General features: G+C 50.3%; 7 protein-coding genes across 7 annotated transcripts; 5 read left to right on the forward strand and 2 right to left on the reverse strand.

Moving 5' to 3' along the window:
- Window positions 1-287: 287 nt before the first annotated feature.
- Window positions 288-992, forward strand: VFPPC_00494 (nucleotide-binding, alpha-beta plait; the record flags this gene model as incomplete). Its single annotated transcript, XM_018280502.1, has 3 exons — window positions 288-370; window positions 420-636; window positions 699-992. The coding sequence occupies 3 exons, from the start codon at window positions 288-290 to the stop codon at window positions 990-992; spliced, it is 594 nt and encodes a 197-aa protein (XP_018148633.1).
- A 75-nt stretch (window positions 993-1,067) lies between these two features.
- On the reverse strand, window positions 1,068-1,732 carry VFPPC_12795 (autophagy-related protein 10; the record flags this gene model as incomplete). Its single annotated transcript, XM_018290572.1, has 3 exons — window positions 1,068-1,232; window positions 1,292-1,510; window positions 1,565-1,732. 3 exons carry the CDS (start codon window positions 1,730-1,732, stop codon window positions 1,068-1,070), a joined length of 552 nt encoding a protein of 183 aa, XP_018148634.1.
- An 826-nt stretch (window positions 1,733-2,558) lies between these two features.
- Window positions 2,559-4,797, forward strand: VFPPC_00495 (mannosyl-oligosaccharide 1,2-alpha-mannosidase; the record flags this gene model as incomplete). The annotated part of the gene is made up of 3 exons (XM_022428177.1): window positions 2,559-3,114; window positions 3,191-4,530; window positions 4,603-4,797. The coding sequence occupies 3 exons, from the start codon at window positions 2,559-2,561 to the stop codon at window positions 4,795-4,797; spliced, it is 2,091 nt and encodes a 696-aa protein (XP_022284675.1).
- Window positions 4,798-5,555: 758 nt separating this feature from the next.
- Window positions 5,556-5,972, forward strand: VFPPC_00496 (hypothetical protein; the record flags this gene model as incomplete). The annotated part of the gene is made up of 2 exons (XM_018280504.2): window positions 5,556-5,768; window positions 5,811-5,972. The coding sequence occupies 2 exons, from the start codon at window positions 5,556-5,558 to the stop codon at window positions 5,970-5,972; spliced, it is 375 nt and encodes a 124-aa protein (XP_018148636.2).
- Window positions 5,973-7,220: 1,248 nt separating this feature from the next.
- VFPPC_00498 (general amino-acid permease GAP1) lies at window positions 7,221-9,328 on the forward strand (the record flags this gene model as incomplete). The annotated part of the gene is made up of 4 exons (XM_018280505.1): window positions 7,221-7,563; window positions 7,691-7,898; window positions 7,971-8,180; window positions 8,266-9,328. The coding sequence occupies 4 exons, from the start codon at window positions 7,221-7,223 to the stop codon at window positions 9,326-9,328; spliced, it is 1,824 nt and encodes a 607-aa protein (XP_018148637.1).
- An 848-nt stretch (window positions 9,329-10,176) lies between these two features.
- VFPPC_00499 (NTF2-like protein) lies at window positions 10,177-11,911 on the reverse strand (the record flags this gene model as incomplete). Its single annotated transcript, XM_018280506.1, has 2 exons — window positions 10,177-11,505; window positions 11,609-11,911. 2 exons carry the CDS (start codon window positions 11,909-11,911, stop codon window positions 10,177-10,179), a joined length of 1,632 nt encoding a protein of 543 aa, XP_018148638.1.
- Window positions 11,912-15,174: 3,263 nt separating this feature from the next.
- On the forward strand, window positions 15,175-19,789 carry VFPPC_00500 (vacuolar protein sorting/targeting protein 10; the record flags this gene model as incomplete). Its single annotated transcript, XM_018280507.1, has 2 exons — window positions 15,175-19,043; window positions 19,147-19,789. 2 exons carry the CDS (start codon window positions 15,175-15,177, stop codon window positions 19,787-19,789), a joined length of 4,512 nt encoding a protein of 1,503 aa, XP_018148639.1.
- Between the last annotated feature and the right edge of the window lie 974 nt (window positions 19,790-20,763).

Raw genomic sequence — 20,763 nt, forward strand, 5'->3', positions numbered from 1 at the left:
ATGATTGTGACGATGATGATGGCGGGGTGTCATGAGCAGACTTACGTAGGACGAGGGTACGTACCTTCGCGGAGGGTGGAGCTCGGGCCACCCAGCTGCTCGCATGCCACCACAACATCGCCAGGCAGGACGGAAAATCTCCATTCAGAAATCAAACCCAGCCTTTCAGGACGGCACAACGCGCGACGCACGGCGAACCCGAATCCCTAACCGCTATCCGACAGTATACATAACAATAGAAATTGTATTAATCTATTCTATCGAGAATCTATAGCCATTGAGTCGCCATGGCCACAGCAGTTCCGACCCGCGGCTTGGTGCCGAATGCGTCCCTCCCAGCCAAAGTTCAACCGATTCCGCCCAACCAGACGTGAGAGACAACCCCCAATTCCACTCAGAACGCTATCTAAACTTCCCAGTCTATATGTAACGAACCTAGCGTCGTCAAAAATCCAAAAAGCCGACCTTCGAACTGCCCTTTACATGCTCTTTTCGACATATGGTCCTGTTCTGGACGTGGTAGCCTTGAAAACTATGTCCATGCGAGGGCAAGCACATATTGTCTACCGGGATGTACAAACAGCCACGCAGGCCATGAGATCCCTAGAGGGTCAAGAGTTCTTGGGCAAACAACTTGTGAGAGCTTGCGAACACTTTGTAGGAACGGGTAGTTTTACTGACAAGCACACGCATTATAGAAAATCCAATATGCAAAGTCAAAGTCGCACTTTGTTTCCAAGTTGGACGGAACTTTCAAGATGCCCAACGCGTCGGGCGCCGCTGTAGTCGAGCAGACACAGCTTCAGCAGAGTATCTTCAACGCACCACTGCCTGGATCAGCTCCTACCAAACCACCTGCGGCCGTGGACCATGTCATGAATGACGCAGGGACGCCCGAGAGCCGTGGCCAAAAGCGAGGACGAGACGAGGAAGATGAAGACGAGGATAGTGAAGGCGATGTAGCAATGGAGGAAGACAGTGACGACGAATGAGCGCCGGACAAATCTGACGAACATATTTGCATGTCGACAACAGACCATGCGGCTGAAGATACCCACCACATGATTTCATTGAATTGCCATCTCCTTGGGTACCCAAAGTCCCACACAACCTCCAACTAAGCCGAGCCAAACCATCAAGTAGTCCTTTCTGGAACACTTGAAGTTCGATATGGCATCTCCGAGCAAGCATGGATGTACAAAGAATGTTGGGACTCCGGTGATGGGATGGTGCTACAACGAACGACTTAGATGAGACAAACTGGTTATTAAAAATAGTGGCAGAAACTTACATCTGCGGAGATGCCGCCGATTCCTCCCAGTCCTCGGAGACCCTCCTTGTACTCATCCGGAACAAGGCGACGGAATACGGTGTCAATATTGAAGGCAGGCTCATGTGGAGGGAGGCCATGGAGACTAAACCATAGGCATGGAACCCTGTATGTGGGATGAAGGTGAATTTCATATGTCACATATCCCATGTCGTGGGACGCGGGCCTAACGACGGTGGCCTAGGACTAAAGTAAGGATTTGATATAAATAGTTCAAATATGTACTCTGCGTACCTCGTCTGATTCGTCCTCGATCATTTTGTCGTCTGCTTCTGGAACATCATCACTTGCTGTAGAAGGGGATATTGCAAAACTGTCCAAATCGAGATCGAGATCATCTTGCGCCTCTAGCGGACGAAGGATCTGAACATACGTAGTATATTCTCCATCAGTCGAAAACATAGTGTCCAGAGCCCTACAGACCCGGAGTTTCCATCGCTTTCTTAGGGGACCCAAAGTCGCATGGCAGTATTGGCTATCAAGGTGATGACAAGCTTCTGCAAACTCGTCTGGGTTTAGAGATGGATAATTTTCGATGTCCATAACCAGGATGGTGGGCTGATCGTTGGCCTCTCTTGTGGTTTGAGTGAGTTTCGAGTTTCCGCCTAAGTGTTGTGGCCCACGCAATGACGGGCGTGTGCCAGGGGAGAAACGATATGTGGTTGATTGGAATCACTTGATTTTCTCTCAGGGTCGGTGCCACTCTTTTTCTAGACATGAAGGTTTGAAAATAAAAGGCATGTTGCGAATTCGAAGTCATATAAATCTGTCAACAGACTGGAAAGGCCGTGCCTGCAAGGTGGGATTTGATAGCGGACTGGAGCTGGGTGTGGAGTCTGGTCTGGTGCCTCAATGGCCTCTGTGCGTGGTCTGGTCTGGCGGGTTGGCGCTAGACATGCACCGAGGGCAACCACTTGCAGACGTCAGGAGACAGGCAGGCACCAGATCCGGCCACCAACTTTAGGAAGCTGCTTCTTGGCTTCGGCATACATGTCCTCTTCAAGCGCATCACGTCGACCTTGCGTCTGATTATTCTGAACGATTATACAACAAGAAATATTGCTGTTACTCCAGGCAATATTCTCTATTGCACGCAAGCTGTATCATTCGAAAACAGCATAAACATTTCAAAACGCGACACTAAAGCTTGCCTTCGGTCCTGATACTCTCATCGAGAGTGTCGAAAGGTGGCTTCTCGTATCCACCACGACATGAGGCAGCCGGCCCAATGATCCGCGATCCGTTCGATATCCACCGTAAGAACGTCTTTAAAGCCACTGCTTTTCAAGCTGTCCAGAATATCAGAACCACGGCAGCGCAGGTCGGCGCAACGGCCCTCGACATGTCGTTCAACATCCCGAAGAATGTCCCCAACTTTGTAGCACCCCATCGAGACTTGGAGGACAGAGCATGGGCGACACTGTCACGAGGCAAGAGGAGTGCTGGCGCCGGCGGTTTCATGGATGGCGTGCAGAGCAAGGTGTCTCATTATTTCGAAGACGATTCGCTGCCGATGTACAAAGACAAGCCGTACGGATACGGAAGGAAACGCTGGTGGAGAAGAAAACGAGTGTTAAGCACAATTGCGCTTGCGCTGTTGACCTTTCTCTGGCTGACGGGGTTCATCGGTGGCAATGACAAGAAGCGGTCGTCGACGTCGAAATCTACATGGGCATGGCTGGGCATGTCCAAGGCTAACAAGGTGGCCAATTGGGACGAGAGACGGAAGAGCGTTGTTGAAGCGTTCGAGTTGAGTTGGGATACATACTCGCGCTATGCTTGGGGTACGGTTTCTTGGAGCTTTTGATCATTGGCCTACATTTTACGTTGCACAGGTGCTAATTGTAATTTGTTTATTAGGCTATGACGAGTATCACCCAATTTCGAAGACGGGCAAGAACATGGCGCCCAAGGGACTGGGTTGGATTATAATTGATTCCTTGGACACAATGATGTTGATGAACTTGACATCTCGAGTGGAGCATGCACGAGAATGGCTGTCAAAATCTTTGACTTGGGACCAGGACCAGGATGTCAATACGTTCGAAACAACGATTCGCATGCTTGGTGGTCTCTTATCAGCTCATTACCTATCTAACGAGTATCCCAACCTCGCACCTGTAAAGGACGACGACCCAGGGAAGCCAGGCGAGGATCTCTACCTGGAGAAGGCTAAGGATCTAGCTGACCGACTAATGTCCGCATTCGAGTCTGAGTCCGGCGTACCTTACGCCAGCGTGAATCTTGGAAAAATGCAAGGCCTACCCTCCCATGCGGACGGCGGTGCTTCTTCCACGGCCGAAGCAACCACGGTACAACTCGAGTTCAAATACCTTGCAAAGCTGACTGGTGAAACAAATTTCTGGGAGAAGGTTGAGAAGGTGATGGAAGTTGTAGACAATAACAATCCCAAGGGTGGGTTGGTTCCCATCTACCTCTATGCCACGACTGGGGAGTTCCGAGGCTCGAATATCCGCTTGGGAAGCCGAGGTGATTCGTACTATGAGTACCTGATCAAGCAGTACCTCCAGACGAATAAGCAGGAACCGGTGTACGAACAAATGTGGGATGAAGCGCTTGAAGGTGTTCGCAAGCATCTCATTACTTACACTGAACCGACTGGCTACACCATCATTGGAGAACGGCCTAGCGGATTAGACGGCTATCTTTCGCCAAAGATGGACCACCTTGTATGCTTTATGCCTGGCACGATTGCATTGGGGGCTACCGGCGGTCTTACCGAAGCTGAAGCGCGCAAACTCCCATCTTGGAACAAGAAGAAGGATACCGAAATGAAACTCGCCCGGGAGCTGATGCAAACATGCTGGGGCATGTATAAAGTCATGGCAACTGGATTGGCAGCAGAGATTACATACTTCAGGATTGCGGATCCTCCCCTACCAGAGTCTGCACCACACCATCCCCCAGAGACATTTGACTCTGACCCTCACGCTTCTTGGCGAGATGACTTCCAAGTCCAACCGAACGATGTCCACAACCTGCAGCGACCAGAAACGGTCGAGAGTCTCTTCTATATGTGGAGAATAACTGGTGACATCAAGTATCGTGAATGGGGATGGGAAATGTTTGAATCGTTTGTCAACTATACGGCTGTTGAGAATGAAGGTGGCTTTACGAGCTTAAGCAATGCAAACACGGTTCCCCCTGTAACCAGGGACAATATGGAAAGCTTCTGGCTGGTACGTCTGCCATGTTGTGTACCCTCCACACGTGGTGTAACTTGAAGCAAGCTGCTAATCACATGTGTTCAGGCCGAAACCTTGAAATACCTATACCTCCTCTTCTCACCCAACGATTTACTGCCTTTGGACAAGGTTGTCATCAACACTGAGGCGCATCCTTTCCCTCGATTCGACCTGGGCAAGCTCTTCTCGACGGGTTGGAAGCGTAAACCGCGGGATGCACATGGAAATATTATTGGGGATAGTAAGACTGTATCTGCATAAGCCTCGAGAGGAGGTTAAATGGCGTCTGTTTGCATATGGGCGGTGATATTATCTAGTTTGAAGTAGAAGAAAATACCATTTCTGCCATGTATAAGGTGCATGATTCTTTGGCTGCTGGAGTGTGAAGTTGTTTTGTAGCCGCTGTGCGTTAGATTATCCAGTACAGTCAAACCACGACTTAGTCAACCTTCGACGGAACTCAACATTCTTGGAATGAGGCATGCCGGCATTCTACGTTCTAGCAAAAAGGAGCGACGTCTCTCCCAATCTCTTACGTGGATTGACTAGGAGGGAGGTGTCAGCGACAGCCGAAGGCCCAGCCACGGCGTATTTCACCCACGCGGCATACGATTCATTGTCACAGCGCTGGTTGGAAGTGGCTGAACGGAGTGACGCCACCAGGTTGATCTTGATCGACACGAACGTCTCTAGAAATATCCGACCACAAAGGTATTATTAGGGGTTAGAAGTTTCAATTGTTGGTCTGCGATTGCCGGAGCGAATTGAAGAAAGGGGTCGCCAAGATGGACCATCCGCACGATGGAGGTTGGGGTGGTTTGTGGTGCCTGAAGAAGGGACTGGATGACTCCAAGTTTTGAGAGGTATCCTGTTTTGTCCAGTCCACGGCCAAACTATCAATTGATTGCTTGGGGAAACACTGCCTTCTTTAGCTGGGAATATGACAGGTGGCTGATTTCAGAGCCTGGTTCAATGGTGGCAGTTAACTAGAACTTGGTCTAGATGAGCCGACAAAGTTCATGCGCTCTGGTCCAACACTTTTAGTTTGCAACTTGACAGGGTTTGGCTGCCAAGACGGACATGGAACCAGACTCTTCATGGAGCTCGACCAGACAGACTGGACCCCATTCTCAGCGGATACACAGATTGACGGAGTAAACAGCTCATGTATGGAGGGATTGGTGAATGGGATCCGATCCTGGGGAATGACCCGCACTGTCGCGTGTATTGACGCTCAATACGGTTGATACCCCGGCTGTGCGTTGAATTGACAGACGGGGCATTTTGAGTTGGAGAGGATGAATCACGAGCGGCAAGTTGAGTCAATGAGCTGTGATCGATGTCCATGTTGGTTCGGTGGCGCCATTGGAAAGAGGGGAGATGGAGACATGGACAACGGTCAGGCACAAGCATTCATCAATTCATTGCTTGGATGATGGGGCTACAATGAACAGGGCATTTGAAGATGTACCAAACACTGGAAGTACATTATTTAGAGTACTGTACTTCAAATAAGAATAAAGTAAAATAACGCCTCGGTGCAGTAGGATTAAGCAGATGGTTGAGACACCGTGTGCCCTACGAGTTGCATTCGGAACTGACCCGTTTCCGCAAGTTCGCCGTGGCATTCCGGACTCAGACTTGACGGCGCCAGTTGGGAAGCAACGACCTGGTGCCAATAGAGAGACTGGACTAATCCTCGTTTTATTGCCAACAGCCTGGAGGAGCCCCCTCAAAGTGCATGTGGCGTCCGCAAAACCAAAACCGACCATTGTCTGGATGTGGAGGAGCCAGCGCCTCCCGTTTACCGAAGCAAGACGATGCATGAGTTATCAGCAATTTGAGCGTATCAAGCAAGCATCAAGCGAGGAACTCGCTCCGCCCAGAGACTTGTCAGGCTGCGAGAGGCTTGATCCACCACACCCAAAAAACCCACAACCCGACCATTAAGTGCCATTTCTTATCTTTTTGGGAGGATTGCAAGCTGACGCTAGAGCCAATTCCATCATTGTCAGCAGATTGATGGATGAAGTGTGGGTGCATGTGCAGGTGTGGCCTGCCTGGTCTCTCTGGCCCATTTGTCACTGGCCGGAGACAAGATCAAATTGACTGGAACCATCGAACCAACCGTTCAATGTTGTTGACCTGTTGCCCGCCCTGTTCAACACCAGACCACATCCAACTGCCAACTACCAACTACCAACTACCAACTACCAACCGCCACTCGCAAACCAGACCTGACATGAATGACGACGCTGATATTCGCGCATTGACTTTTCTCTCAAGTACAGTACAGTAATACATATTGGGTACATTTCCCCTTGGAGACTTTTCCGCCGTTATTATTCCTCGACACATCACCGTTTCTGGCTGTGGGCGACATGTGCAGTTGGCCGAGTCGACATTAACCTCAACCGAATATCGTTAAACTACCTCTCCCCAACCTGGCTATGGTGGACAGAACTAGCCTCCAACCGCAATAAGTCGCCGTTCCGGCAAACATATCCAAAATCATCTTATCGACTACACGATTCAACAGCAAGCATTCATCGTTTTCACCCACCGATCACCGTCGACGTCGCCGCCTCGGCTGGGCAGGCTGGTGCCGTCATCCTCTGCGAACCTCATCCATCTCCGCCCCAAACGGCGCGTAAAACGCACAGGCCCAGACTGACCATTTGAGGATGGCACCACCTCGAGATATCGAGCTCAACACCGTGCAAAACCTCAAAATCAAAGAAGAGTCCCTCACGCACGGCAGCTCCTACAGCATGCGTGAGCCAGACTACCTCGACGACCGGCCGCCGGCCCGCTTCCACCGATTCCTCGACGGCTTCAAGCGCGACACAAACCTTTCCTTCTTCCCGAGCGACCACCTCAGCCAGGTGAACAGCCAGTCTACCCAACGCCGATATGGAGCGCATTACTACGATCTGCGTCTGGCGGCGCTGGAATCCGCAAATACCGGATTGGCGAGGAAGCTCAAGGGGAGACACTTGCAGATGATTGCGATAGGTGGCTCCATAGGTACGCTGTCCGCCCCAAGCCACAAAATGCAACGGTTGATGCAGCAAACGGCCATGTTTCTTTTTTGGCAAAAAGCTTGAATTGATCTATTTTTTCCCTGTTTTCTAACTTTGGTGGCGTCATACAGGTACCGGACTTTTCGTCGCTTCAGGCAAGGCTTTGGAGTCTGGCGGCCCTGCCTCGCTGCTTATTGCGTTTAGCATTGTTGGAATTATGTTGTATTGCACATGTCAGGCTCTGGGTGAATTAGCGGTTCTGTTTCCCATTGCTGGATCTTTTTCCTCGTGGGCGACGCGGTTTCTGGATCCGTCGTGGGGATTTGCAATGGGTTGGAAGTGAGTATTTCCGTGCTCGCAACATGACCATTGGAAGGCTTATGCTAATGGCGTCCTTTTTGCTTTTCACAGCTACGCATTGCAATGGCTTACGATTTTGCCACTCGAAATCATTGCCGCATCGTTGACAATCAGCTACTGGGGCGAGACGATACCCAAGGCCGTTTTTGTTGCCGTTTTTCTCTTTGTAATCCTATTGATTAATCTCTTTGGCGTCAAGGGCTATGGCGAAGCCGAGTTTACCTTTTCGATCATCAAAGTCATTGCCGTTATCGGCTTCATGTAGGTTTTTGCCCCTCGTTGGCTCTATTCATTCTTCGGAATATGCGCCATTGCCCTGCACACTCCGACTAACACATCACAATAGTCTTCTCGGCATCGTCCTCAACTGCGGCGGAACACCAGACAGAGGCTACATTGGCGGAGAATTCTGGCAAAACCCAGGCGCATTCAACAATGGCTTCAAGGGCCTCTGCAGTGTCTTTGTCACCGCAGCATTTGCTTTCACAGGCACCGAACTCGTCGGACTCGCAGCCGCCGAAACCGCCAACCCTCGAAAATCCCTCCCCACAGCCATCAAACAAGTCTTTTGGCGGATAACGCTCTTCTACATCGTGGCCCTGACGCTCGTGGGCCTTCTAGTGCCGTACGACGACCCCCGCCTCATAGGTGGCACCAGCAAAGCCGATGCCAAAGCGTCCCCCTTTGTCATTGCCATTGAAGAAGCCGGCATTGAAGTCCTACCCTCCGTAATGAACGCCGTCATCCTCATCGCCGTTCTCTCCGTCGGCAACTCCGCCGTCTTTGGTTCCTCACGAACCCTCGCCGCCCTCGCCAACCTCCGACAAGCGCCCCAAATCCTCGGCTATGTCGACAAACGGGGCCGACCCCTCGTAGCCATCCTTATCGCCGCACTCGTCGGCCTCCTCGCCTTCCTCGCCGATCTCAAAGAGCAAGGCACCGTGCTGGACTGGCTCCTCGCCATTTCCGGCCTCTCCACCGTCTTCACATGGACCTCCATCTGCTTCTGCCACATCCGCTTCCGCCGCGCGTGGGCCGCCCGCGGCCGCAGCCTCAACGACATGGCCTACAATTCGCAAGTCGGCGTCATAGGCTCCTACGTCGGCTTCATCCTCAACGTCCTCGTCCTCATTGCCCAGTTCTGGGTCGGCGCCTTCCCCATCGGCTGGGAGAACATGTCCGCCAGCGCTGTCACACAAAATTTCTTCCTCAAATTCATGGGCGTCCCCATCATCTTCTTCTTCTACATCTTCCACAAGCTATTCTTCAGAACTAGATTTGTGAAGGTTCCCGATATGGATATCGATACTGGCCGGCGAGACTTTAATCTACCCATTCTGTTTGCGCAGGAGAAGGAGGAGAGGGAAGGGTGGCCCAGGTGGAAACGGTTTTACAAGTTTATGTGTTGATGTGTGCGGATGATTTAGCCGTATTTTGATGGATGGATGTGCATTATTTGGAAATTAGCGATATTTTTGTGCATTTGGTTGGGGGCGTTTGGATATTATGATTGGGTTATTAATGTGTATAGTGGTGCATGGGTCATGGATATAGTTAATATGAGATGTATAAACACTTGGGTGACAGTATATGCTGTAGCACTGATTGTTTGTGTAACTGATGTCTTGATTTGCTTCCGTGGCAGTATTTCGCGGGAGGTAATAAATCTAGTACACCATGCTATCCGCCGAGAAATACCAAACAACTGGCTGATGCAGACATGTTGGTCTCGGCACACTCTTGGATCCTCGAACATGAGACACTAGTTGCAACACACATTACTTCGCAATCAAGAAATAAGTTACAACAATGTCTTCAGTCTTACAATACAGCTAGGTACATCTTATGTCGGACATACGCCCCCGTCCCATAAACCAGGAGCATCACATGTCCTAAACAGCAGATACAGATAGACAACAGTAAAGAAACTAGTGTATGACAAGACAGGTTAACAAGACAAAAAGACATATACTGGCTCAATTTCTGGGGCTGAGTGCATGTCCAACGCAGGAAGGGGATAGATAAGCTTAAAGTACGAAAAAAGAAAAAGAAAAGAAAAAATTCAGTGGAGTAGTAAAGGAAAAGGCTCTCTCATGAATCATGAGCCGTTTAGGCGTATAAGTCGTCAATGGCAGCACAAACTCTCCGTACAACCTTGGCACAAGAGGTACGAGGCCCCCTTGAATCCCGATCCTATGCCTGCAATCTTTGGCTGTTTTAGTCAATCAAAATCTTCTTTTAGTTTGGTTTGGGTATCTCAAAAGTCCCAGAAGCTCTTTTGAGCGGCGCCGGGATTAGCCTTTCGTGACGCAGGCTTGGGAGTATCATCGTCGCCACCGCCTCCGTAGAGCCAGTCACGGTTAGTACCCTTTCGACCTCCCATACCGTCGCCCGCAATGTTGATCTTGTTGTCCTCCAAGAAGCGGGCTTCGCCTCGCTGATTTTCCTTTTGCGTGGTGGGTGATTTATCATAGGAGGACCAGTTGGCATCCATCATCTTAACAGCCTTCATGCGACCCTCTGGGAGTTGGTGATTTCGAGAAGAGTCAGGCGCAGGAGACTCGTCAGTCATGGCAAAGTGAGGATCAAAGTCATTGCCACGACCCTTCAAGTTGGTAATGTTGCCAAGAGCTCGCTTGGGTTCAGGTGTGGCTCCCTCCTGGTCAAACAGCTTGTTCTTGTACAAGCCTAGACCGTCATTGTGCATTGAACCTCGCGGACGAGCATTTGCGCGCTCTTGATGCGGCAGTTTCTCACCATCGTCCTGGAGTTCGAAATGGGTTTCTGCATCACGACGAGCCTTTCCAACCTGCTGAGAGTCGTCCTCCATGTTGCTCGCCTCAGTGTCCCAGTGACGAACGTCCTGTGCTCGGTACTGCTTGGTAGGCTGAGACTTGTGGGGGGTGGTAAAGTCTTGGAAATCCCACTGGCTGTCATGCTTCGATCGCGGTCTATCCTCGAACGAGACACCAGGCTCGGGTCTGTCCTGAGGATCGGATCCATCAGCAAAGTCGAAGTGGCTGTACTTGCGGGGATTCGGCTTGATGTAGCTGGTTTTGGTGGTCTTGGGCGTGTCCTCCTCCTCCTCAATATGCTCCTGGCCTTCAAAGATACGCATGGGCTGAACATTCTTGCCCTGGCCGGCCTTGCTAGGCGAAGCTGATCGGTGGCGGTTGTGGGATCCTTCGTAATGCTCACCACTGGGATCGTCGCCTAAAACATCAGCAAAAGACCGTTGTCCTTTGCGGTGACCTGCATAAGGTGACACCACAGATTCGGATGAAGCAGCCTCAAGTTCCTCCCTGTTGCCAAAGAGCTGCAGAGATGCATGGGGGTCGCGCATAGCATTGTTGGAGTTGACGCGGTTTCGAATGACTACATCGTTGTGGCTCTCGGCCCTTGCAGGTGCCGCACCGGCCGACTTGAGGCAAGACTGAATCAAGGTAAGTTGCTCTCTGCTATCCCTGATGGGCCAATTGCGTCCAGTCTTTCCAACGATTTCCATCTGCTTGAGCAGAGACCCCTGATCCCATTGTTGGCGAATCTGGAGAATCTTGCCTTCTTCGTTGAGCGTTACGAAGTGAATCTAGGAGTCGCAAAGTGTTAGTCCAGCAATTGACAAGATGGAGCTCGCCCAAAGTGACTTTTCTTCATGGTGTCGGTCCTGAAGCAAGCAGCAGTCTACTTACAATTGACAGATAGGCAACGCGATCAGATAAGAAGTTGTCGTCCAAGCCGGGAAGGTAAGCGCCACCACTAGTCTGGAACTCTAGGGCCGTATCGACTTCGGCAGCAATCACAGTCTGTCCATCGACAAGGTTCAGGAATTCTTGCTTCTTGACCTTGACCTGTTTCTGGAGGGTGTTGAGGTGTTTGATGATCTCGGTTGCGCCATAGATGGACGTGGTGGTGGTGACATAGTGTAGTGAGGCTTTCTCATCCAGCAGAGAAGAGCTGGGAGAAGCCAAGAATTTCTTATACACGGAGGCCATGGTGTATTTCAATCGACAGACGCGTAGGTTCAAGACGAGAGATTAGGCTCAAGACTGATACTGTGATGAAGCGCCGACCTTTTGTTTTTGTTTTCTTCGTTTGTTATTAGACCTGGCGAGGGGCAAAAGGCGTGGTACAGCGGGGCAGAAGATGCTGGTCTCTTGTTGTCTTGCTGCTGGTCGATGTACAGCTTCACCAAAGGAGGGACGTCGAAAGGAAGGGAATGGGTTGGCAAGAACTGGCCACGGGAGAGCAAATTATCAAAAGAGAGCGAGAATGGGTGAAGGAAAAGAAAGGATGAAATAGAGAGGCAATCCAAGTCAGGTCGATGAGGAACCGCAGCTGGGGGGCGCTTCAGGACCAGACTGGACTGGACCGGGGTTGGCGTCTGCTTGTTTTGACCCTTGGGAGAGAAGGCAGAAAGTGAAGGCCGAGGAGTCGAGGGCAAGGAGGGGCTTCGTGAACGGTGCAACCAACAGCAATTGTCGGTCACTTTGGCTCTCTGGGAATACTGCAACTAGGCCCAAGTTGATGGTGATGGAAAATGAAAGGATGGGCGTAAAGCAGTAAGGAGACAGGGGCTCAGCAAGGGCGGCAGGGAAGAAGGCAGGGGATGATGGGAGGGGAGCGCACTTGAGAACAAGGCGACTGCAGGGACAAGCCACGAGCTAGCCTAGGATCAGAAGCTTCCACTACAACTTCTAGAGGATGGCCATTGCTGTCTGGTGCTTGGCGTCCATGTCTACGAATTGGAAAAGGGGTGATTTGGCTGCGTTGCTGTTTGTTTGACAGGAGTCTGGTCAATTTGGTGTGCTCATGTGTGCATGTGGCTGTTGTGATTGCCGATGCCCTGCTCCTGCTCCTGCACCTGACAAACGCCATGATATTTAATCGTTTGCTTTTTCTCGGTTCGGAGCAATGGCCGTGTTTTGCTGAGCTGAGACGGAGCGGTCATCTTGACATTTCGTCTCAATTCGACTTGGTCAATACTGTTCGCGTTGCCACGGCGTCAGTCGCGTCGATACGCGTTTTGTGTGTATTGTATTGCAGGTGTCCTCAAAGAAAGGACCAAAAAGCGGGGGCATGGAAGTTCCCAGTCAACCAGTGAACTCGACATGCATGATGCTTCAATTTCCAGTCTGGTCTGGTCTGGTTTGTTTCTCCACCACTCCTTGTGTCTAATGCAGGTACTGTGAGTCGCAGCTGGTGCAAGTCTCACTTTTTGCGGCGCATGGAGCATGAATTGGCGCGTGAATGCAATCATTGGGTACGAAGGAGAGAAATCATCAATTGATGAGTGCAGATGCCCACACTCGATGTCTGTTGGACTCGCTGCCAGTGCTGGAGACGCGTACCATGCAAGTACCTAGGTATACAATTTCTGGTGTAGCTGTTATTGCATTCAATGTTACTGGCTCAAGCAATACAGTACAGGCCAGATCGTATCGTATTTACGGAGCACTACACTGCAGAATACGCCCAGTGCCTCTTCTCAACTTTGCCGACAAGAAGGTCGATGACTCCATGACTACACAGATACACTCACACCAACCACAATCATCAAGCCTTAAACTAGCAACAAGCTTCCTCCTCCATAACAACATTCCCATGAAAATACTTTCCTACGTCCAGTGTTTGTTTACCATGATCCACTACTTCGGCCCTGCATTCGCAGAAACAGGACCGATCCTGCGATCCCCCTCCTCACCAAAGTAACAGCATATATACTGATCGGCCAGCCGCACCCAAGGTTTCATGTGAACCTCTTGAATCTGCAAAGACATCTCGCATCTGAGACGGGTAGATCGTTTCGATAGTGCTCCGTCTACGTACATCTATTAATTGACCGGGTTATCCCAGCGTGCCTCATTCTGTTTCCCTGTTGCACGAGAACGGTGGCCCATTCGATACACATCTTGCTCCAACTCTGGCCAAGTGGCTTTCTTTTCAGGGGTTTTGTTTCCTCTCGTTCTGTGAGACCTCTATCAACATTCTCAAGATGGAAACCTTGCCGGCCCTTTCTGGCAAGACTTGCCAATGGCTCTGGGGTCCGTGGTCCACTGTGTTTCATCAGGGGTTATTGGTGCAAGCTCCCCTTGCCTGGAGCTTCGAACAGCCGGCTGAAAGAACTTTGGAGGAGATTACTGATTGAGAAACAAAACTACGCATATAATTGAGCGATTTACTAATAGGAAGCTTGCTGCTCAGTTGCGGTGCTATTGTGGTGGATGTTATGATGCTGGCCCGCGCTTCAACTGAGTGTCAAGGAGCAATATGTTCCTCAAGTCATAATTTAGAAAAGCCATGTAAGAACACTGCTGAGCGAAAGAACCCTCTTGAAAGAACGAGCGCCAATTCAATGTTTGCGACCCCAATGCTCGTGAACCTCTTACGCAAGAATCTTCCATCTTCCGCGCAATTTTGCTACGTCAAATCAACTTGGTCGTCTGTATTCGGATACCTACGCTTGGACAGCAACTCGACTTGTGAAGTCATGAATTCACAAGCAGAACATCGACTCCCGCGCTTGGGTCCATTTAAATGGGCCGATAAACCAGTTTTGGCAAACCGATAGCTTACAACGCAACATTGAAAGGTTGAGAACTCAAGCTCCAAGAAGCTGTGTGACTGATGCAAGCTGCTGCAGTATGTCAGCTCAAGGCCCCAAGGTCAGGGTTAGGGTCAACCACAAGGCATCAATCCCGTGGCATAACGTGTTCGTGTTACCTCATCCACCTAATAGCCTTAAAACAATGAGAACGCAGATAGATTCGAAGTGTCCAGACATGCGTCCTCCCTGTGCAACTCCGAACTGATGCAAGCGGAAGCTATTTTTGTTCGGCCACTCGGTACTTGAAAATGTTCAGACCTCATTGACTTCAGCTTTGACCAATGGCTGGCCGCGCCTGGGACCTGTCACAAACCACAGACAGAAGCTCCCCCCAGCTCATCTGGCCCACCTAACGCCATCCTTCTTTGATCAGTGTCTCGCTCTTAGGCTCCAGCCGCAGCCTGCGCCACATTTGAGTTTCAGCACTGGACTTGCTGACGTTATAGCTTCAGCTGCTTGCGAGGCAACGACACATGTCCAAATGACCCATGAACAACTTGGATCTAAACCACTTCACCATACAAACTCCCGCGACATCGGACAGGTTCACCAACATCCTGTTCCCGAATCCACCACCTATGAGCGTTGATATCCTACCTTCTTTACTCCTCACCAATTTATGATACTGGCAGCAACCACGCCTTCACCACGATGAGGCCTGGTGGCAAGGCAGCAGCCGCATGGCGCATCCTGTTGTTGTCCCTCTTCTGGACGACGGCCTTTGCCAAGGATGAACCGTCAATAAAGGTCAATAAGTTCCAGAATCCACCCTTGAACTTGAACTACTTTGAAGACAGCGATGTTGTTGTCTTCGAGGACAAGGTGGAAGGAAATGTCTACCGATCAGCAGACGCCGGCGTCTCTTGGAAGCGAGTCGATGCTATCCCCGATGGCGCAACTTACGAGCTCATCATGCACCCGTTCGACAGGAAGCGAGCCTACGTTATTACGCCTAGCAAGACTCAATTCCGAACTGAAGATCGAGGCGAAACGTGGACCAAATTCAACACCAAGGCTCTGCCAAGCAAATATCAATCGGAAATTCTAAGTTTCAACGCTGGAGATCCCGACCGAATCATTTTCAATGCAATGGACTGCGATAGGTTATTCTGTGACGAACAGTCGATGTACACGACCGACGGTTTCAAGACTACCAAGGCTCTTCGTGTCAACACCGCAGGTTGCTGGTGGGCGAAGTCCACTGCCGAATTTGTCACTGGCGATGCAGAAAAGGACAAATCGCGAGTACTCTGCATTGTTCGAGACTCTTTATCCTTCTTTAGGCAAGAACAGAAAATTGTCATCTCCGACAGCTTTTTCGCGGTTGAGGACAAACATATCCAAGAATTCGAGCCCAACATCGACATGAACAAAGGCGTTGCCGGATCTCTGAGCTTGGCAGCGGTGAAGAAATATATAGTCGTCGCTACCTCGTCCCCGCGCAGTGACGAGATGGCTCTATTTGTAACCGATGACACATTAAAGTGGCACCGCGCCATGTTCCCAAAGGACGATAAACACGATCATTCTCACAGGATCAACCAAGGCGCATACACTGTGCTGGAAAGCACAAACTACAGCATTCAGATTGACGTCATGACATCTCATCCATCACGCCCCATGGGTGTTTTGTTTACCAGCAACTCCAACGGCACATACTTCACCGAAAATATCCCCTACACCAACCGCAACCCAAAGGGCAACGTTGACTTTGAAAAGATCTCTGGGATTCAGGGTATCTTTCTTGTGAATACGGTCAAGAATGGCCCTCAAGTCGATAAGGAAAGGAAGAAAAAGATTGTGGTCACCGACATCACGTTCGACGATGGCCGTACCTTTTCGCCAATCAAATCCGGTGACGACAGGCTGCATCTCCATTCCGTTACAGAGCTTGATAATATGGGCCGCGTTTTCTCCAGCCCTGCCCCAGGCTTGGTTATGGGCAATGGCAATACTGGTGAAGCCCTCGGAAAATTCGCCGATGCCAATCTGTATGTCTCTGACAATGCCGGATCAACCTGGAAGAAAGCTTTGGATGGGCCGCACAAGTGGGAATTTGGCGACTCAGGTTCCATCTTACTAGCCATCAAGGACTCGGGCAAAACAGATATCAAAGAGTTCTCATATTCACTCGACCACGGAGATAACTGGAAAAGCGTGCCTCTGCCAGACGATCTAAGCATTAAGCCAGACCTATTGACGACCACACAAGATTCTACCAGTCTCAAGTTCTTGCTCTTGGGCGAAAGGGATCGCACCTATCACATGATTGCTATCGACTTTGATGGGCTCAAGGAACGGAAGTGTGAGGACAAGGACATGGAAGACTGGCACGCCAGGGTTGACAAGGACGGCAAACCTACCTGCCTCATGGGTCACAAGCAGACATATTCCCGTCGCAAGAAGTCGGCTGATTGCTTCATCAAGAAAACATTTGAGGACCCTGTACCCAAGATGGAGAATTGCGAATGCACTGATGCCGACTTCGAGTGCGACTATAACTTCCAGAGAGACAATGACAAGTGCGTGCAGGCTGGCCCTATCCCCTCATCTGAGGAAGAATGCAAGAAGAATCCAGAAGGCACCTTTAAAGGCTCATCGGGATGGAGACTCATCCCAGGCAACACGTGTAAAAGAAAGAGCGGCAAGCAAAAAGATGACAAGGTTGAACGCAAGTGTTCAGAGAGTGATACAAAACCCTCACAGCCTCCGGCCACGGGCGAAATTGCTACCAAGCAGAACGTCTTTGACTTTAGCCACAACGGATTTCAAAAACTGTACCTCGAAAAGGGCGAAGCCAGCTCCTCCACTGATGAGACAGTCATTGTGTGGCCAACATCAGATGGCAGTCAAATCTGGATATCACAGGACCATGGCAAGAAATGGGAAGAGGAACTCAAGGGAGAGAAAATTACTGGCATATTTCCTCACGATTACTTTAACGATGTTGTATACTTTACCACCAAGTCCGAAAAGATCATCTATACCATCGATCGTGGTCAAAACTTCCATACCTTCAAGGCGCCGACTAAACCAGCCGCAGGCACCATGCCAGTCGCATTCCACCCAGACAAGAAGGACTGGCTACTGTGGATGGGAGAAGCCTGCGACAAGGTTGGAGGACAGAAGAGTTGCTTTACCGAAGTATCACTTTCAAAAGACCGGGGTGACAACTGGAAGACTCTGCAACGCTACATCCAGTCTTGCGAGTTCACTGGCAGTGCTGCGTATAATTTCAGAGACGAGAAACAGATCCTTTGTCTAGTCAACACGGAGGAACGATCGGAATCGAACCTCACTATCATTACCAGTGACAATTTTTTCGACGACGAACCCGTCAAATTTGGTGGGCAAGTGATTGGTTTTGGGACAAAGTCAGAATTCATCGTTGCCAAGGTTATGGACCCCAAAACCGGTGCTGCGCGCGCCGTTGCGAGCATTGATGGCAAAAAATTTGAGGATGCACATTATCCGCACAACTTTCACGGTGGTCACAATGACGACTTTACTTTGCTAGATAGCTCTACTCATGCTGTCAATCTTTTTGTCCGTTCAGAAGCTGGGGCTCAGCGGCATTTTGGCTCTATTATCAAGAGTAATTCCAACGGAACATCATACGTCCTCAGCGCAGCGAATGTCAATAGCGACGAAAAGAATTTTGTCGACTTTGAGAAGATTTCCGGAATAGAAGGCGTGTCCTTGATCAACGTGGTCACCAATACGGACAAGAAGGAGAAAACAAAGATATTGCAGACCAAGATTTCTCACAACGATGGATCACAATGGAAATACTTGCCGCCGCCTGCAAAGGACGCCGACGGCAAGTCTTACTCCTGCAGCAGCTCCAGAGGGGACAGTAAATGCGCACTTCACTTGCACCACTACACGGAGCGTGACAACAAGGGCCGGACATTTTCTGCTGAAACAGCCGTGGGATTCCTTTTCGGCGTCGGCAATGTTGGGTCCAGCCTCGGTGACGTCAAGGACGCCGATACCTTCTTGAGTACCAATGGGGGTATCAGTTGGACGAATGTCAAAAAGGGCCGTTGGACCTGGCAGTATGGTGATCAAGGATCCATCATTGTTCTTGTGCAGCGAGCCAGTGCCAAGAATAAGGTCAAGACCAAGATTGTATCCTACTCGGTTGATGAAGGCAAGACTTGGAAAGACAAGGAGTTCTCCGAGAGTGAAGTGACTGTTGAGGACATTACCACACTCAGATCGGGGACCTCTCGAAACTTCCTTCTATGGTGCCGAGATGACAAGGACAGGATGATGACGGTGAATCTCGATTTCACTGGACTCGCCGACAAGCCTTGCAAGTACAACAAGGACTCTCCAGCCGAATCTGACTACATTCTCTGGACACCACAACATCCACTGCAAACGGACAACTGCCTATTCGGTCACGAGTCTAAATATCTCCGCAAGAAAACCGATCGCAAGTGCTACACGAACCAGGACCTCAAGCGCCTGGTGGAGGCCCAGAACTGCCCTTGCAAACGAGAGGACTTTGAGTGGTATGTAATGACAACAATTCTTTTCTCTTTTTGTCCCTTCCCTTTTTTTTTTGGCCCTCCCATGTGCCGGCCTGGATCAGTTTGGACTAACCCAAATCTACAGCGCTTACAACTTTGAATTGGAAGATTCAGAGGCACAACAGTGCAAATTAGTCAAGGGCTATGAACCCCTGTCAGGCAAAGAGTGGTGTTCCAAGAATCCAAACGCAACTTCATACTTTGACCCAACAGGATACCGTCGCATCCCACTCTCTACATGTGTTGGTGGCAGGGAACTGGACAAGGCGTCGGAGGAGCATCCGTGCGAAGGTCACGAGGACGAGTTCGAGAAGAAGCACCGAACCTCTGGGGTAGCCATCTTCTTTGCAGTGGTTATACCGTTTGCATTGGCTGGGGCCATTGGTTTCTATGTATACCGCAACTGGGATGGAAAATTTGGCCAAATTCGGCTGGGCGACACGTCGTCAACCTTTGACAGCGACCGACCTTGGGTAAAGTATCCCGTCATTGCGGTTTCGGCCATTGTGGCAGTCGTGGCAACGCTCCCTCTTCTCGTTGGTGGTTTGTGGCGATCTGCAACGGGCTCATATGACCGAGTCAGGGGCGGCAGCGGGCGAGGCTGGTTCTCAGGTGGGAACCGACGATTCACGACCAGAGACAGCTTCGCACGTGGCCGCGGCGACTATGCCATTGTTGACGAGGACGAAGGAGAACTGTTAGGCGAAGACAGTGATGAAGAGGTTTGAAGGGGGAGATATAATGGGACCAAAAAGAAAAGAAGGGACAGGCAAGGCATGAGTGACAAGGGCAAGGGGGCAAGGCAGGGAAGGGGGAAAAACGTCGTTGACCTCATCAAGCGGCAAGTGTGTATCAACAGTAAGAAGCCAGCTGTGGCTTTCGCACCGACGTGTCTATTTAGCGTGGTTTCTTTGTATCTTGGACAAACAAATGTGTATGCGATCTAGATGTACGGAGTATTGACATGGAATTTGGCAGGAGCATCTATCCATAATCATACCATTCATGCTAGTGACTCAGTGATGATGATCAAAATATAGCTGCCGCAGTGTCGTATACCTGTAGAATTGTTAGGTATAGCATGAAATGAACATACCTGGCGACTGTCAAGTGGCTTCCAGCCAAGTCATCAAGCGATCAATGCGCCCAACATTGCAAATACAAATCCCAGTGCCTATCCCAGCGCAATAGTTTATGCCATGCCCGCCACGAGCAATGGGTACGCCACAGACGATCGCCGCTCGGACCTCAAGCCGCTTAGGAAAGGAAAAAAAAACAAAGAAAATCGTATGCATCTCAGCCCCAACGATGTATTCAAGAAAAGAAATGTTGGCAAGATGGTTCTCGTGGCATAGCGTACCAACTGCGTCTTGTTCTGGTTGGAGCGGGGTCAACTGGGAGTTGGCTGGCTGGTTAGGTGCATGTGGCGTCAACTGGTATTCTGTGCGGGAGGGCTGGACCGAGCACAAAGCCAAAAGCCACCATATAACACCAGACATCATCAGGCCAGGCTGGTTCGGTTGCCGCCAAGGACCGCAGCCATCGCTGCCTTTGTGAACGCATCATGGTTTGGGCTTTGCTTGCAGGAAGGCTGCTGCTGTGCTCTGTGTAATATGCTGTCAACTACTCAGTGCTCCGTCTATCAGACCAGAACATCGGACACTTGGTCGTGAAATATTGGTGGTCTGATCCCCCGACTGTT

The sequence above is a fragment of the Pochonia chlamydosporia genome, chromosome 1 (assembly GCF_001653235.2).
Source record: "Pochonia chlamydosporia 170 chromosome 1, whole genome shotgun sequence".
NCBI lineage: Eukaryota > Fungi > Ascomycota > Sordariomycetes > Hypocreales > Clavicipitaceae > Pochonia > Pochonia chlamydosporia.